The sequence below is a fragment of the Schistocerca nitens genome, chromosome 8 (assembly GCF_023898315.1).
Source record: "Schistocerca nitens isolate TAMUIC-IGC-003100 chromosome 8, iqSchNite1.1, whole genome shotgun sequence".
NCBI lineage: Eukaryota > Metazoa > Arthropoda > Insecta > Orthoptera > Acrididae > Schistocerca > Schistocerca nitens.
This window is the reverse complement of record NC_064621.1, coordinates 133637951-133653496: the sequence shown is the minus strand read 5'-3', so window position 1 is coordinate 133653496 and position 15546 is coordinate 133637951. Positions and strand designations below refer to the sequence as shown.

Genomic DNA, 15546 nt, shown 5'->3' with positions numbered 1-15546 from the left:
TATGAATATCCTTCAAATTTGAATGTATCATATTTGGATCGTAAATACAGACTAACAATAGTTCACGCACTGGCATATAAGCAGTTTATTGTGAAAATTTTTGTGGGTTTCCTTGCGTCACTAATTTACAGTAAAAACGCGAGCTTTCGACGATAACCTCGTCCTTCTTCTGGGGCAAATGACTGCTTGTCATATCTTACAAATAGTATGACTGTTCTGCTACTGGTCGACCTACCACACTCTGACGTCATGCTACCAGAAATTGTATCATGTCTGAGGTGCTTGTGGCGTCAACACTCCTGTCGTATGTCGTTGTGGGAAATATCGTGTTATTGTTTATTTTGCTTGTCCGCGGCTAACAACAAAGTTAGAATACAGATCAACTCGCGCAGCTTGTTGCTTTTCGAAGGTTAGAGAACAATTGAAAATTATTCACCTTTTACTGAGAAAAGTTCCCATTAAACAGTTGCCATGCTATTATAATGCTCAAGAGGAATCTACTGTCTTAGATAGGTTTGGTCACAATCTTCACTTGCTGTAATGAAAACTAAGTTTCCTAGACCATTCTACAGGATAGTTGCCTTACCTCTAGTCAGTTAGTTTGAGCAGCTGCCTAGGAAACTTTATCGAAAATGCGGTGAGGTACGTCACAGGCGTGTCAGTTGAAGAATATTGGAGCGAGAACAGAGCTGTTAAAGTTCTTCTGCTCTCCTCAATAATGACCATGAGACAACAGGCTGTTCTTCATTGTTACTACCACAAGTCGATACAAGCTGTCATACCCCCGACATCATATCCACGATTAGCGCTAAAGGTAATGTAATACACCGCTTAGCAAAAATACTGAAGTACGCCGATTGGGAGGAGGAAAGTGAATGAAATATCATGGCTTGAGAAGGTACAGGGTGTTTCAAAAATGGCCGGTATATTTGAAACGGCAATAAAAACTAAACGAGCAGCGATAGAAATACACCGTTTGTTGCAATATGCTTGGGACAACAGTACATTTTCAGGCAGACAAACTTTCGAAATTACAGTAGTTACAATTTTCAACAACAGATGGCGCTGCGGTCTGGGAAACTCTATAGTACAATATTTTCCACATATCCACCATGCGTAGCAATAATATGGCGTAGTCTCTGAATGAAATTACCCGAAACCTTTGACAACGTGTCTGGCGGAATGGCTTCACATGCAGATGAGATGTACTGCTTCAGCTGTTCAATTGTTTCTGGATTCTGGCGGTACACCTGGTCTTTCAAGTGTCCCCACAGAAAGAAGTCACAGGGGTTCATGTCTGGCGAATAGGGAGGTCAATCCACGCCGGCTCCTGTATGTTTCGGATAGCCCAAAGCAATCACACGATCATCGAAATATTCATTCAGGAAATTAAAGACGTCGGCCGTGCGATGTGGCCGGGCATCCTCTTGCATAAACCACGAGGTGTTCGCAGTGTCGTCTAAGGCAGTTTGCACCGTCACAAATTCACGAAGAATGTCCATATAGTAATCGTTTCGGATCTGAAAAATGGGCCAATGATTCCTTTGGAAGAAATGGCGCCCCAGACCAGTACTTCTTGAGGATGCAGGGACGATGGGACTGCAACATGGGGCTTTTCGGTTCCCCATATGCGCCAGTTCTGTTTATTGACGAAGCCGTCCAGGTAAAAATAAGCTTCGTCAGTAAACCAAATGCTGCCCACATGCATATCGCCGTCATCAATCCTGTGCACTATATCGTTAGCGAATGTCCCTCGTGCAGCAATGGTAGCGGCGCTGAGGGGTTGCCGCGTTTGAATTTTGTATGGATAGAGGTGTAAACTCTGGCGCATGAGACGATACGTGGACGTTGGCGTCATTTGGACCGCAGCTGCAACACGGCGAACGGAAACCCGAGGCCGCTGTTGGATCACCTGCTGCACTAGCTGCGCGTTGCCCTCTGTGGTTGCCGTACGCGGTCGCCCTACCTTTCCAGCACGTTCATCCGTCACGTTCCCAGTCCATTGAAATTTTTCAAACAGATCCTTTATTGTATCGCTTTTCGGTCCTTTGGTTACATTAAACCTCCGTTGAAAACTTCGTCTTGTTGCAACAACACTGTGTTCTAGGCGGTGGAATTGCAACACCAGAAAAATCCTGTTCTAAGGAATAAACCATGTTGTCTACAGCACACTTGCACGTTGTGAACAGCACACGCTTACAGCAGAAAGACGACGTACAGAATGGCGCACCCACAGACTGCGTTGTCGTCTATATCTTTCACATCACTTGCAGCGCCATCTGTTGTTGAAAATTGTAACTACTGTAATTTCGAAAGTTTGTCTGCCTGAAAATGTACTGTTGTCCCAAGCATATTGCAACAAACGGTGTATTTCTATCGCTGCTCGTTTAGTTTTTATTGCCGTTTCAAATATACCGGTCATTTTTGAAACACCCTGTATGTGCTGTTATCGCAGTGATTAAAAAGTCGAGTCAAATTTACAAAGACGAGTTATGTCTCGCAAAAACCTATTTAATAATTTCCAGGGATGGCTATGCATGAAATATTGTATGAGCCCTCTTATCAGTAGGAAGTACCTGGATGCATGCACTGATTTGATTTGAGAGCGTGTCATAAAGCTGGTATACCCTCTCCTCTGGCGAGTTGTCGAACAACAGTTGTAGCTGGCCCTTGATATCCTAGATACTGATACTCGGGAGGAGTTGACGTCCGAAATGTTCCCAGGCGTGTTGCATCGGGAACGAACTTGGGGATCTTGCTGGCCATGTGAATACATCAACATCACGCAGACTGTTCATAGAGACACTTGCTGTACGTGGACGAGCGTTATTCTGTTAAAAAATTGCACCACGATAATGTCGCAAGAGAGCTAACACATCTGGAAGCAGGATGTGACGTGCGGCTGTGTCGCTATCGGCCGTGACCTAGAGTCATAACCGATGGCTCCGTATACCATGACATTAGGGTAACGCCGCTGTGCGTCTTCAAAACACTGAAAGAATCTAAACTCTCCTCTGGTTGCTGTGATACTCGGCGACGATGGCTATCCAGGGTAATGCAGAACCGCGATTCAGTTGAACACAATGCGGAATAGTTCATCGGCAGTCCATGCATCCTGTTCACGGCAGCGTTTCAGACGCAGCCGTTCGTGTTGTAGTGCTAACGATAGCCTATGCATTGGACGGCACTGCTCTAATCCAACTACTGCTAGCCTTCGATCAACGTTGCGGGATGACAAAGGATGACGCAGGGAGTCCGTTACTTCATCTCGTACGGCAGTCTCAGGTGTGAAGGGTTTACGACAGGGCCGGCCAAACGCTGCACAGTGTGCGGACGTGCGGAAGTGCTGCACATGTGCGACAGCGAGCGACAGCGACATCTGTTATTACACATGTGTCCTAAATGAACGGCGGCGGCACCACTTCACTGTTTATGTGGTACAAGCAAGAGGAAAATTGGTCATTAAACCGATTGTTTCAATGTATACTTACATCTAGGTTTTTTTTTTTAAAATGTGTGAAGGGCTACGCTCAGCTGAAGTCGATAAAACATAACATTCATCTAACTGTCGGTTATTATGCAGATTTCAGACGGAACTGATGAAAGATATAGCAATAATGCTATTGAAATAACAGGTGATCATCGAGAGGTCTGCGGTTGTCATTCTGTTCAAAGGTCAGTGAGAGAGAAATTATGTGGGTGTAACTGAGGGCACCGAGAATTAGTTATAGGAAACCTTGCACTAGTTTAATGTTATTTGAAATCATGAATAAGATTCGTTGGAAGTCGCTAAGTGCTCTCTTTCTTAAATACATTACGCGTATTTACCTGCCGTCAGTTAAGCTTCGACGACGGTTCAATCCCGCGTCCGGCCATCCTGATTTAGGTTTTCCGTGATTTCCCTAAATCGCTCCAGGCAAATGCCGGGATGGTTCCTTTCAAAAAGGGCACGGCGGACTTCCTTCCCCGTCCTTCCCTAACCCGATGAGACCGATGACCTCGCTGTCTGGTCTCCTTCCTCAAAACCAACCAACCAAGTTAAGCTTCCTTAATAAAAACCCACGGTTGTTAACTGTATTACATGTCTTACTGGGTTAAACTGTTAACATAAAAGTAGACTATGACAGTATTTTAAATGTTTAATACGCGAAATACCTTCCATGGTTGGCTTGCAAGTTGTGGAAAGAGCACTAGAATGTGCCGGTACAGAGTATCTCAGCAAGAGGGTAAAGCGACATCTGTGCGTAGAAACATGCACTACATGAACGCTGATGGCTGCGGCGTGAACGCTGTGACCCGGAAGTTGCACGTGTGCAGGAGCACCGCACGCGTGCAGAATTTCTGGCCGGCCCTGGTTTACGATGTGCTTGCTGCGCAATATGACGATACTCCACCGTGTGGCACACGTGGTCGACCGCCGGCCGGTGTGGCCGTGTGGTTCTAAGCGCTTCAGTTTGGAACCACGTGACCGCTACTGTCGTAGGGATGAGTCCTGCCTCGGGCATGGATGTGTGTGATGTCCTTAGGTTAGTTGGGTGTAATTAGTTCTAAGTTCTAGGCGACTGATGCCCTCAGAACTTAAGTCCCATGGTGCTCAGAGCCATTTGAACCACGTGCTCGACCAGGACCTTGACGACGAATAAATTCCTCCTCCCGTTCCCATGCTGTCCAAAACCGGACCGCTGTCATATCCGAATCCACCACAAACTGGATATTCCACGATTTGACAAGACTGCGAAATGGAAACGAAATGGAAACCCACAATGACGCCGCTTTCAAACTGAGTCAGACGCTGATAATACTTACAGGGATACGCCGCATCTCACTTTCTATCATAGTGATCACTCAACATACGACGCTGTACAACCCCCATGTACACGTTAGCAGACTTGGTAACAACTCTAAATACAAACTAGTCACTCTCGTGCTCCTTTTACCTGTCACAGATAATTATAACCGTAATAGTTCACATAACTGCCTGCGATGTGTATGTGTACTGAGTTACACTGACATACGACCATGTCCAGAATGAGATTTTCACTCTGCAGCAGAGTGTGCGCTGATATGAAACTTCCTGGCAGATTAAAACTGTGTGCCGGACCAAGACTCGAACTCGGGATCTTTGCCTTTCGCGGGCAAGTGCTCTACCATCTGAGCTACCACAAGCACGACTCACGCCCCTTCCTCACAGCTTTACTTCTGCCAGTATCTCGTCTCTTACCTTCCAAACTTTACAGAATCTCTCCTGCGAACCATGCATAACTAGCACTCCTGAAAGAAAGGATATTGTGGAAACATGGTTTAGCCACAGTCTGGGGAATGTTTCCAGAACGAGATTTTCACTCTGCAGCGGAGTGTGCGCTGATATGAAACTTCCTGGCAGATAAAAACTGTGTGCCGGATTGAGACTCGAACTCGGGACCTTTGCCTTTCGCGGACAACTGCTCTGTTAAGTTTGGAAGGTAGGAGACGAGATACTGGCAGAAGTAAAGCTGTGAGGAAGGAGCGTGAGTCGTCCTTGGGTAGCTCAGATGGTAGAGCACTTGCCCGTGAAATGCAAAGGTCCCGGTCCGGCGCACAGTTTTAATCTGCCAGGAAGTTTCATACGACCATGGCTTCTGAACGCCTCACTTTTGTCGGGCAGTGCACAAAGCAGTGAAAGTACCGATACCCGTTTTACAACAGGCGTCCCAGAGGTTTTGAACATTTGAAACGAACTGTGGAAGGCGATCTCTCACAGAAGAAAGATGAAATAAGGTCTGATGAACTTATGTATGGAACTACATCGTTGCCATGCAGTTCCATTTACAATATGTAGCACCCAGTGGGCGAGACCTTTCCATTCATTGACAAAGGACTGTGCTGTTCTCCATGACGCCAGCGGTACGCATTTGAGTTCGTTACTCTTACAGGAATCGCAGTACTTCCCCAACTCTGGACAGATGATTAGCCCAAGATGCCACCTCTTTTGGAAGAAATATATAGAAATACGAAAGCTCATGTGGTCGCTACATGGTAGTGACGCAGCCCACACTATGCCAAGAGTACATAGCGTGTGACGACCTGGAGTATACATTGTACGGATAAAGTGTTATTTATTACGGAAATCATGAATTTTTCAATGTGTTGTTTATTCTCCCAGGAATCGTTTCTCATAACTTGCTCCGATTGTTGAAAATCTGCTTGTAGGTCCTGACTTCGATGAGACGTTCTCCACCAGTGAGCCTTCCTCCATTTTTAGAGGGAGAGTTGGAGGGAACACCAGTAATTGCCCCCGTGTAACTGTCGTGTTCTTGCTGTACAGTAAGCCCGAGAAGTACATCGAGACGTCGGAGCACGGCCTGGTGATCATCGCGGTGACGGAGGCGGACGCGGGCCGCTACGACTGCTGGCTGGGCGGGGCGCTGCTCTGCTCCTACAACGTCACCGTCGACACCCACCGCTGCTCGCCGCCCGGCAAGTCGCACGACTACCAGAAGATCTACTCCGACTGGTGCCACGAGTTCGAGAAGTACAAGACCGCCATGAAGTCCTGGGAGCGCAAGCAGGCGGTGAGCATTTACTGTCACTTCGTCGATAAGGGTCAGACTGTGCTGTGTTAACAACTGCATAGGCGTTTAAATTGACTGTGAGCTAGGTGTTACAACTTAGTATCGAGCCAATCTGATCACGGAAGCAATCACAGATATAAGGGACTGTCAAATGAAAACGAAACGGATTAAAAAAAACGTAAGTTAACTCTATTGTTTCAAAAGTAATCGGCACAACTGTCAATACATTTAACCAACATCGAGCCCAGAAGGTCAGTGATTTCATGGAAAACGTTTGCCGTTGCCTACAGGACCCTGACTGAAAACAGGTATGCACCCCTTTATCCGAAGCATATTAACGCCCACGAATGTACACTACTGGCCATTAAAATTGCTACACCAAGAAGAAATGCAGATGATAAACGGGTATTCATTGGACAAATGTATTATTCTACTACTGACATGTGATTACATTTTCACGCAATTTGGGTGCATAGAGCCTGAGAAATCAGTACCCGGAACAACCACCTCTGGCCGTAATAACGGCCTTGATACGCCTGGGCATTGAGTCAAACAGAGCTTGGATGGCGTGTACAGGTACAGCTGCCCATGCAGCTTCAACGCGATTCCACAGTTCATCCAGAGTAGTGACTGGCGTATTGTGACGAGCCAGTTGCTCTGACACCATTGACTAGACGTTTTCATTTGGTGAGAGATGTGGAGAATGTGCTGGCCAGGGCAGCAGCCGAACATTTTCTGTATCCAGAAAGGACTGTACAGGACCTGAAACATTCAGTCGTGCATTATCCTGCTGAAATCTAGGGTTTCAAAGGGATCGAATGAAGGGTAGAGCCACGGGTCATAACACATCTGAAATGTAACGTCCACTGTTCAGAGTGCCGTCAATTCTAACAAGAGGTGACAGAGACGTGTAACCAATGGCACCCCATGCCATCACGCCGGGTGATCCGCCAGTATGGCGATGACGAATACACGCTTCCAATGTTCGTTCGCCGCGATGTCGCCAAACACGGAAACGACCGTCATGATGCTGTAAACGAAACCTGGATTCATCCGAAGAAATGACGTTTTGCCTTTCGTGCACCTAGGTCCGTCGTTGAGTATACCATCGCAGGCGCTCCTGTCTGTGAAGCAGCGTCAAGGGTAACCGCAGCCATGGTCTCCGAGCTGATAGTCCATGCTGCTGCAAACGTCGTCGAACTGTTCGTGCAGATGGTTGTTGTCTTGCAAACCTCCGCATCTGGCCGGCCGCGGTGGTCTCGCGGTTCTAGGCGCGCAGTCCGGAACCGTGCGACTGCTACGGTCGCAGATTCGAATCCTGCCTCGGGCATGGATGTGTGTGATGTCCTTAGGTTAGTTAGGTTTAAGTAGTTCTAAGTTCTAGGGGACTGATGACCACAGCAGTTGAGTCCCATAGTGCTCAGAGCCATTTGAACCATTTTGAACCTCCGCATCTGTTGACTCAGGGATCGAGACGTGGCTGCACGATCCGTTACAGCCATGCGGATAAGATACCTGTCATCTCGACTGCTAGTGATACGAGGCAGTCGGGATGCAGCACGGCGTTCCGTATTACCCTCCTGAACCAACCGATTCCATATTCTGCTAACAGTAATTGGATCTCGATCAACGCGAAGAGCAATGTCGCGATACGATAAACCGCAATCACGATAGGCTACAATCCGACCTTTATCAAAGTCGAAAACGTGGTGGTACGCATTTCTCCTCGTTACACGAGGCCTCACAGCTACGTTTCACCAGCAACGCCGGTCAACTGCTGTTTGTGTATGAGAAATCGGTTGGAAAGTTTCGTGATGTCAGCACGTTGTAGGTGTCGCCACCGTCGCCAACCTTGTGTGAATGCTCTGAAAAGCTAATCATTTGCATATCACAGCATCTTCTTCCTGTCGGCTAAGTTACGCGTCTGTAGCACATCATCTTCGTGGTGTAGCAATTTTAATGGCCAGTAGTGTATTTCTTCAGGGCTCCAAAAATATGGTAAACGTAATGGGAGAGATTGGAACTGTGTGTACAATATGTTAAAGTTTCAGAGCGAAACTTTTGCAGCGTAAGCAGCCCGCGTCCTCATACTTCTAATCTCTCCCCACGCGATTCTCATATTTTCGGAGCCCGAAGAAAGACATTCGTGATCCTCGTTTTGCTTCGGACGAATAGGTGCACGCCTGCCCTGAGTCACATTTCACTGGGCAACCGCAAAACCTTTCCATGAAAACATTGACCGTCTTGTCTCACAATGCGATACAAAAGTAATAGTTCTAGAATAACAAACGGTTGACGTACTTTTTTCCCATCTGCCCCGTTTTAGTTTTAGTGCCTCTTATATATCTGAACGGTCAGAAAAGCAGTCAAAATCTAACTTCTGTCTGCTTAAAAGGCCAGACCTAAACTAAATTACGGTCGCCACTCTAAAAGGCAAACGTGGTATCGCATAAAATCTGTGGATCGTAACAGGAAGTTTGTCTCACGTTCGCAGCATATTTACACATTTACCACAGTTTGCCACCTCTCTGGCATATTTTTTTTTTTCAAATGTGTGAAAGAAATTAGTTGTTCCTCTAACAGGAGTAACTCAACACTTCATCATTCCTGTGTGACTTTAAATGTGAATTCGACCTATGAAGGAACGGTGATTTAGAAGTAATTCCATTGTAGACGTTCCGTGTCTCGGAGACTCACAGGTTGGAGCAAGGCTACTTCACTATCTCTGTAAGGGCCCTGGACACTAAAGTACTGCTGCGGTCATATCAAACTTCAGATTGATGTTTACCTTGCCTAATTTAATATTATTGAGTATAAATAACATTTACATGAGTTCAATGAGTACTCCGCCTTATATTTTCGCTAATACACTCGTATTTGTAGTCCATGTGCGTGGTCCTGGCTGTACGATTTGCTTCAAAACAGTATTCTAGAACGGAAGCACTTTCGCTGTCACTTAACTATCTCGAATTCTCCACTCTAAAACATTCCCATCTACGGAGAATTCGTTTCAACAGTTCTTTAAACACTATTTTTCCCGATCTATGGTTCAAATGGCTCTGAGCACTATGGGACTCAACTGCTGAGGTCATAAGTCCCCTAGAACTTAGAACTGCTTAAAGCTAACTAACCTAAGGACATCACACACATCCATGCCCGAGGCAGGAGTCGAACCTGCGACCGTAGCGGTCACGCGGTTCCGGACTGAAGCGCCTAGAACCGCGCGGCCACTCCGGCCGGCGTTCCCGATCTGTTACGTCTTCTAGGCGGAGGTTATAGCTCGTCTTGCTTTTGACAACTTGCACTGGTTACTTAGAACGCTATGAAGACTGCCTACCGCAATGATGAATGCAACCTGCCGACACTGCGGGCGCGTGACACACTAAGGAAAGTAGATAAGCAGAGCAGAGAAAATTATAGGATAATTATGGCGGCGATACGGGTGGCAAATGAAGAAGTTCACTGACATAAGCGGCTTTCGCAAAGGGCAGATTGTTATGGTGCTGCGCTTGGGGACGAGCAACTTGTAAACTACGAAAATGGTCAGCTGTTCGCATGGTACTCTCATCAGCACCTACGGGTAGTGGTTGAAGCATCCAGCGCTCATTGTTGGCTTCTCAGCAGACGACCCGCAAGTTTTCCCACCGGATTATCGAGATTGGACGGTGAATCAATGGAAACGTGGTCACCTGGTAGAATGAATCCTATTTCTTGCATTACCAGTTAGAGTGTCGCGTCCAGATACACCATCATGCAGGTTAGCGGCTGCTCCAAAAATGCGCCGCGCCATGCTCACTGGCCAATTTCGGCTGTTATTCCACTGGGGAGATTCTAATGCGTTTCCATGGGACATCTGGTATTATCTAAAACACCACGACATCTGTGGACTACGTGAGCATTATTGCGGACCACCTGCATCCCTTCATGGTTGATGTCTTCCATGTTGCAATGGCATGTTCTATCAGGATAACTGTCTTTGTCAGAAGACCAGAATCAAGCTACAGTTGTTTCAGAAGCAAGACAGTGAACCCATATCGAGGCGTTGCCATCAGATTTGCTTGCTCTGGACCTGATCGAACACATCTGAGACCCTATCAGGTGCTACCTCTGTACCCACAATGCACCGGCCTGTAATATACGGGAATTACGTGACCTGTGCTTAGACATCTGTTGTGAAATACCTCTAGACTTATCTCATTAATGCCACAAAGAGCCGCTAACTGACTGAGCTCTAAGAGTGGACCAACATGCTACTAGGCGGATGTTCACAATGTTTTGGTTTATCACTATGTTTCTGTAACTTCTTAGGTCGTCTACATACACGCGTGTCATTTGAGTAAGTTTTACATGTTTTTGTTCGGATGGGGTTGTGACTCTCAGCACGTGTCCCTACTGGCGAAGCCGCCTTTCCTCGTTTATCTCTCCAGTGAAGTGTTTACCAGATATCTGCCAGATATTGTCACTGGTGACACAATCACTAGGCAAGCACTGCAATGATCTGAAGGCTCATGTGCATGGACATGTTTTTAAATTTGGACTGCTGTTGCTACCAGTCACTTTAACACAGAGCTAGTGAGTGAGCGTTCATCTAGTATATCATACCCTTCAGGTACATTGTCGTTTGTTTGTCACATAACAGCATGGAGAGCTGTCGTCCTTGCAGCCATGGTTTTTGATTCTAGTTCGTTAGTCTGTACTGATACCTCAACGTTTTGTAAATGGGACCCAAGGTATTTTAAGGCTTCTACATTCCTCAGAACAGTATCCTATTGGAACGTTTCTTAAGTAGTCTTTCTTCCCAAAGACTTTTTGTGATGTACCATCACCGTCCAAATTGACTTAAGTGTTCATACTTCTCCTCGAATAGTTGCTGTGTATTATCTCTTGTGAAAGTAACGACCATGACACATCAGCCTTGAGCGAGATTCAGGTGTGTTCTGTTGCAGTTCTCGTGTGATGGAGTCAGCGCCAAAAATGATCAACTACACAGTCCTTTGCCGGCCGCGGTGGTCTAGCGGTTCTAGGCGCGCAGTCCGGAACCGCGCGACTGCTACGGTCGCAGGTTCGAATCCTGCCTCGGGCATGGATTTGTGTGATGTCCTTAGGTTAGTTAGGTTTAATTAGTTCTAAGTTCTAGGCGACTGATGACCTCAGAAGTTAAGTCGCATAGTGCTCAGAGCCATTTGAACCATTTTGAACACAGTCCTTTGATGATTTAAGCTGTGATTGGGAACATGCTCGATATTTATCTGCAGTCACTTAACGCAATTTTTTTTATGTTCCTGTACAGATTGTTTGTCCTGTTGAGGAGCTGATGTGCTGCGGCCAGAGATAGAGTAACCAGACTACGACATAAAGACTTTCTCCATATCTAGGAATTCAATGTGGGATAGTGTGCTGTTCCTTCGATATTTTTCAGCGAGTTAACAGGCATTCAAGATAGCATTAGTTGTATAATTTTTAATGAAACCGCAATGGTTTTCAGGAGAGCTGGTTGATGGTATGCCTATTCTCTACCAAGATGTTTTTCACTTACGACTACGTTGTGTGAGGAATAGAACTGGAAGGTAGGTGGCACATTCGGCTGCTTCAACATAGTTCTTCGAGAAGGCGATGGTTACGTATGCAGCTGGTCACTATATACATTCACGAAAATGCTTACATTACCAAAGAACTTAATAGGTCAAGCTATCACTTCGCTGTGTAATTCCTTCAGTGTTAAAAGACTGAAGGTATGGCATCCAGAAGAAGAGACGTCAATTCATTGATGTTATTGGCTGCTCTCTTTGGTCAGCACTGATGGCAGATTGATTTATTTGTTGTGCGACTTTTGATATTTCTACGTTAGAAAATTTATTACTGAAAATATCATCAGAATATTTTCTATCACTAAACCGGATCGTGGTGATATCAGTCAGAAAGAGTACTAGAAATTGAACACAGAGCACTACATCGTTCCACTGCTTTTCTTGTTCGTTCTCTCTCTCTCTCTCTCTCTCTCTCTCCATGTTCGCACCCCAACCTTTCCTAAAAGAGAAATCTCACTACTTCGTTACATCATTGTTACATCACTTTTTGCCCTCTCTCACTTCCCGTCACAGGCATTCATATGAAAGATAAATATGGACAAACATTAAAAACGTAATTTAGCGTTGGTTTGTAGATGAGCGGATCGTATAAAGAGGAGCTAACTGTACCTTCAGTACAACCTGTCTGGTTATAATGTGTATTTTGTTAGGCTATATGATATCCAAAAGTACACCAAAGTTGCGTTATTGATCCCCATCCCGGTGGAGGTTCGAGTCCTCGCTTGGGCATGGGTGTGTGTGTTTGTCCTTAGGATAATTTAGGTTAAATAGTGTGTAAGCTTAGGAACTGATGACCTTAGCAGTTAAGTCCCATAAGATTCCACGCACATTTGAACATTTGATCCCCACAGGCAGAAATATGATAAACATGCATCTGGCCAAATGAAAAAGATACGAATTTTCTGTTAAACTTCCCAGTAATGGCGCCTACCGTTATTAGGTTAGCACAATAGATATCAGTGAATGAAGTTTAGCACTCGTCAGCCCACCTGTTGGTTTAAAATATAACCGAAGATAAAACTTGACTTAAGGGACACAAACAATCATAGTTCCTACAGAGAATCAGCGTATGAAACATTAGACTACTATTCAGATAACTTCACAAATAATATTGTTTTAGATAATACATACCACTAATTCTCTGTTCCGTATGATATATGAGTAATAACAATACTTGTTTTGCAGCAATGCCTGGCGCGACAGAATGAAAGCAACCAAAACGCACATCCAAACGAGATCTATCACGGTTCACTGATAAGGTAACGTGGCAACGCTAAGTGAGGCATATGGCTGGAGAATGTGGCCCCCATCTGCTCAGCGAGCGCCTCATTCTTGGCCGCCTCAGAAGCGTGGTTCGATGGCCCCGGAGACCGTGCACAGTATTCACGCGAACTCGCAGCTCTTCCTAAACTGACAGCTGTTGGTGGCAAGTTGGACCAGCGTGCTGCAAGTGCTCTGAGCTGTGGACATTGTACGCTCAAATGGTGTTTGTTTGCTGATATGTCAGTACATTGACTGATGGGTAACTTACTGTGGTAGGTAGCACTTGGGACCTGGACACAGACTGATTTAGGTTTTCTAGAAAATAATTTATGAGTAGGGACAATAACGGTTTCTTAATGTGTATCTTGTTGGGGAACATGACATCCAAAAGTTTATCTTCGATGAACCTTACTTATCTCTTAGCCCCTGTAAAAAGTTCCCAAAGGAAGGTCTTGTGTGATGTTACCTTTCCAGCATGTGTGCTAACATCATCTACTGTATAACAGCTAGTGTTTGTGTGGAAGAAAGTAGAATTTATTTGAGCTGTGAATGTAACACACTGTAAACATAGCAGTTGCAAGAGTAATAAATTACTGTTGCTGTCTGACAAGAAGCAGATATCTGACTTACAGTGGCAAAAAATGATGTATGTTCCTTTAATGATGCTAACTGACAATGTCAAATTGAAAAAAAAATTGTTTTGTTCAGATCACAGGTAAACAGCGTGAACTTCCCATGTTAACATTGCTTTCACTTAATTTCTGAACTTCATTTAGGAAACGAAAAGATAGTTTCTTTGGGGAGAACTAACTCTTCTTTATAGTCTTAGTTGAGGTCTGTGTCCACTTAATCACAGTGCTACCCACAAAAGACCATTTCGAAGTTTGACACTTGAATGAATGACTGTTTGTATATAAATGGTACAGTGCTAAAAATGGTGTCTGTTTGGTGTTCCTGAATATTTGTGAATGTATTTGATGAACTTCCCCACCCATAAAGATATTTAATGGATCTGTGATATTTTTCTATCATCCTTCATTGTTTTAAAAAGGAAGAAAGAGGAATAAATATTCCAGTGAATGTAGATTAAGACAAGTATAAAATTTGTATGAATGTGACAGAGAATCCATGGTTTACAATGTAAGAAACAATATTCTGCTAAATGCTTACCTCAGATAACTTCCCTGCTGTTCAGCATTTTTCCACATTATAACTAATTTAAAAGTTGGAATTGTGCTGCAAAAGATAATACCTGTCACCTGCATTAATGTTTACTGTCTGTCTCAGACTGGTTCTTGAAATGTACTGAGTGGATTATAAGCCACAAAAAGTGGTGCTACAGATGTAATCTTGGCTTCAGAAGCCAATGGAGGACCTGCAAACTGTTTTCACTCTGTGCATGTGAAATATTATGAGAAAATCCCAAATAACTACGCTAATAATGATCATTTATGCAATGAAAGTAATGCATAATTCTGACTACTATGAGGCATATCTGTTATGTAGTATACTCAAAATTTTAAAACTCAGCAGTAACAGGATATATATGTCATTAGCAATAAGAGATGAAGATATATTGTTGTTAAATATATTCTTAAGCTCTATGGATAAAACATCAGCTATTTGTCTTCCGGAAATTGAAATAAGCTACAATTTGTCCATATTTTCCATTTATTTTCCCTTTATTATGAAGTGAGAACAATAGAACCAGTCTTCATGAGTTGCCTTACAAATTTTGTTTATTTTATTTGTGGTTGATTGTTACAGGAAAATGATAAATTATTAACTGCTTTTTTAATTGTGAATTATGTTTACAAGTTTACTAAGAATTGTCCTAACTGTGGAGATATTTACAGATGTTGCATGATGCAAAAATTGTCTTTTCTTTTCAACATTGTGCCAGTAATTCGCCTTCATTTGTAAAAACTTTTGAAAATGTAATAAAATGTAAGCTGTGTCCATTCTCAAACATTTCCAGTTTTATTCAGGTAGGTACAACAGATATTCTCATGCATAAATCAGGAAGCATTCTACTGCTTTCTGAAGCTGTGTTAAAGTCCATTCGCAGTTTGTTGATCATCATAGTAACATCAGGTTTTTCAGAGTACAAAAACCTTAATGCATTTGCAATTTGAAACATTTGA

The 15546-nt window shown here is 44.2% G+C and overlaps 1 protein-coding gene across 4 annotated transcripts in view; it reads left to right on the top strand.

Moving 5' to 3' along the window:
- The window catches only part of LOC126198890 (semaphorin-2A-like), a 1278287-nt gene extending 1263004 nt beyond the window's left edge, over window positions 1-15283 (top strand). For all 4 annotated transcript variants that reach the window (XM_049935505.1, XM_049935503.1, XM_049935504.1 and 1 more), the window contains 2 exons: window positions 6305-6551; window positions 13325-15283. In XM_049935505.1, the coding sequence (XP_049791462.1) occupies window positions 6305-6551; window positions 13325-13402 (325 nt within the window). In that variant the 3' untranslated portion in view covers window positions 13403-15283. The remainder of the gene's footprint in view (window positions 1-6304; window positions 6552-13324) is intronic.
- Window positions 15284-15546: the final 263 nt, after the last annotated feature.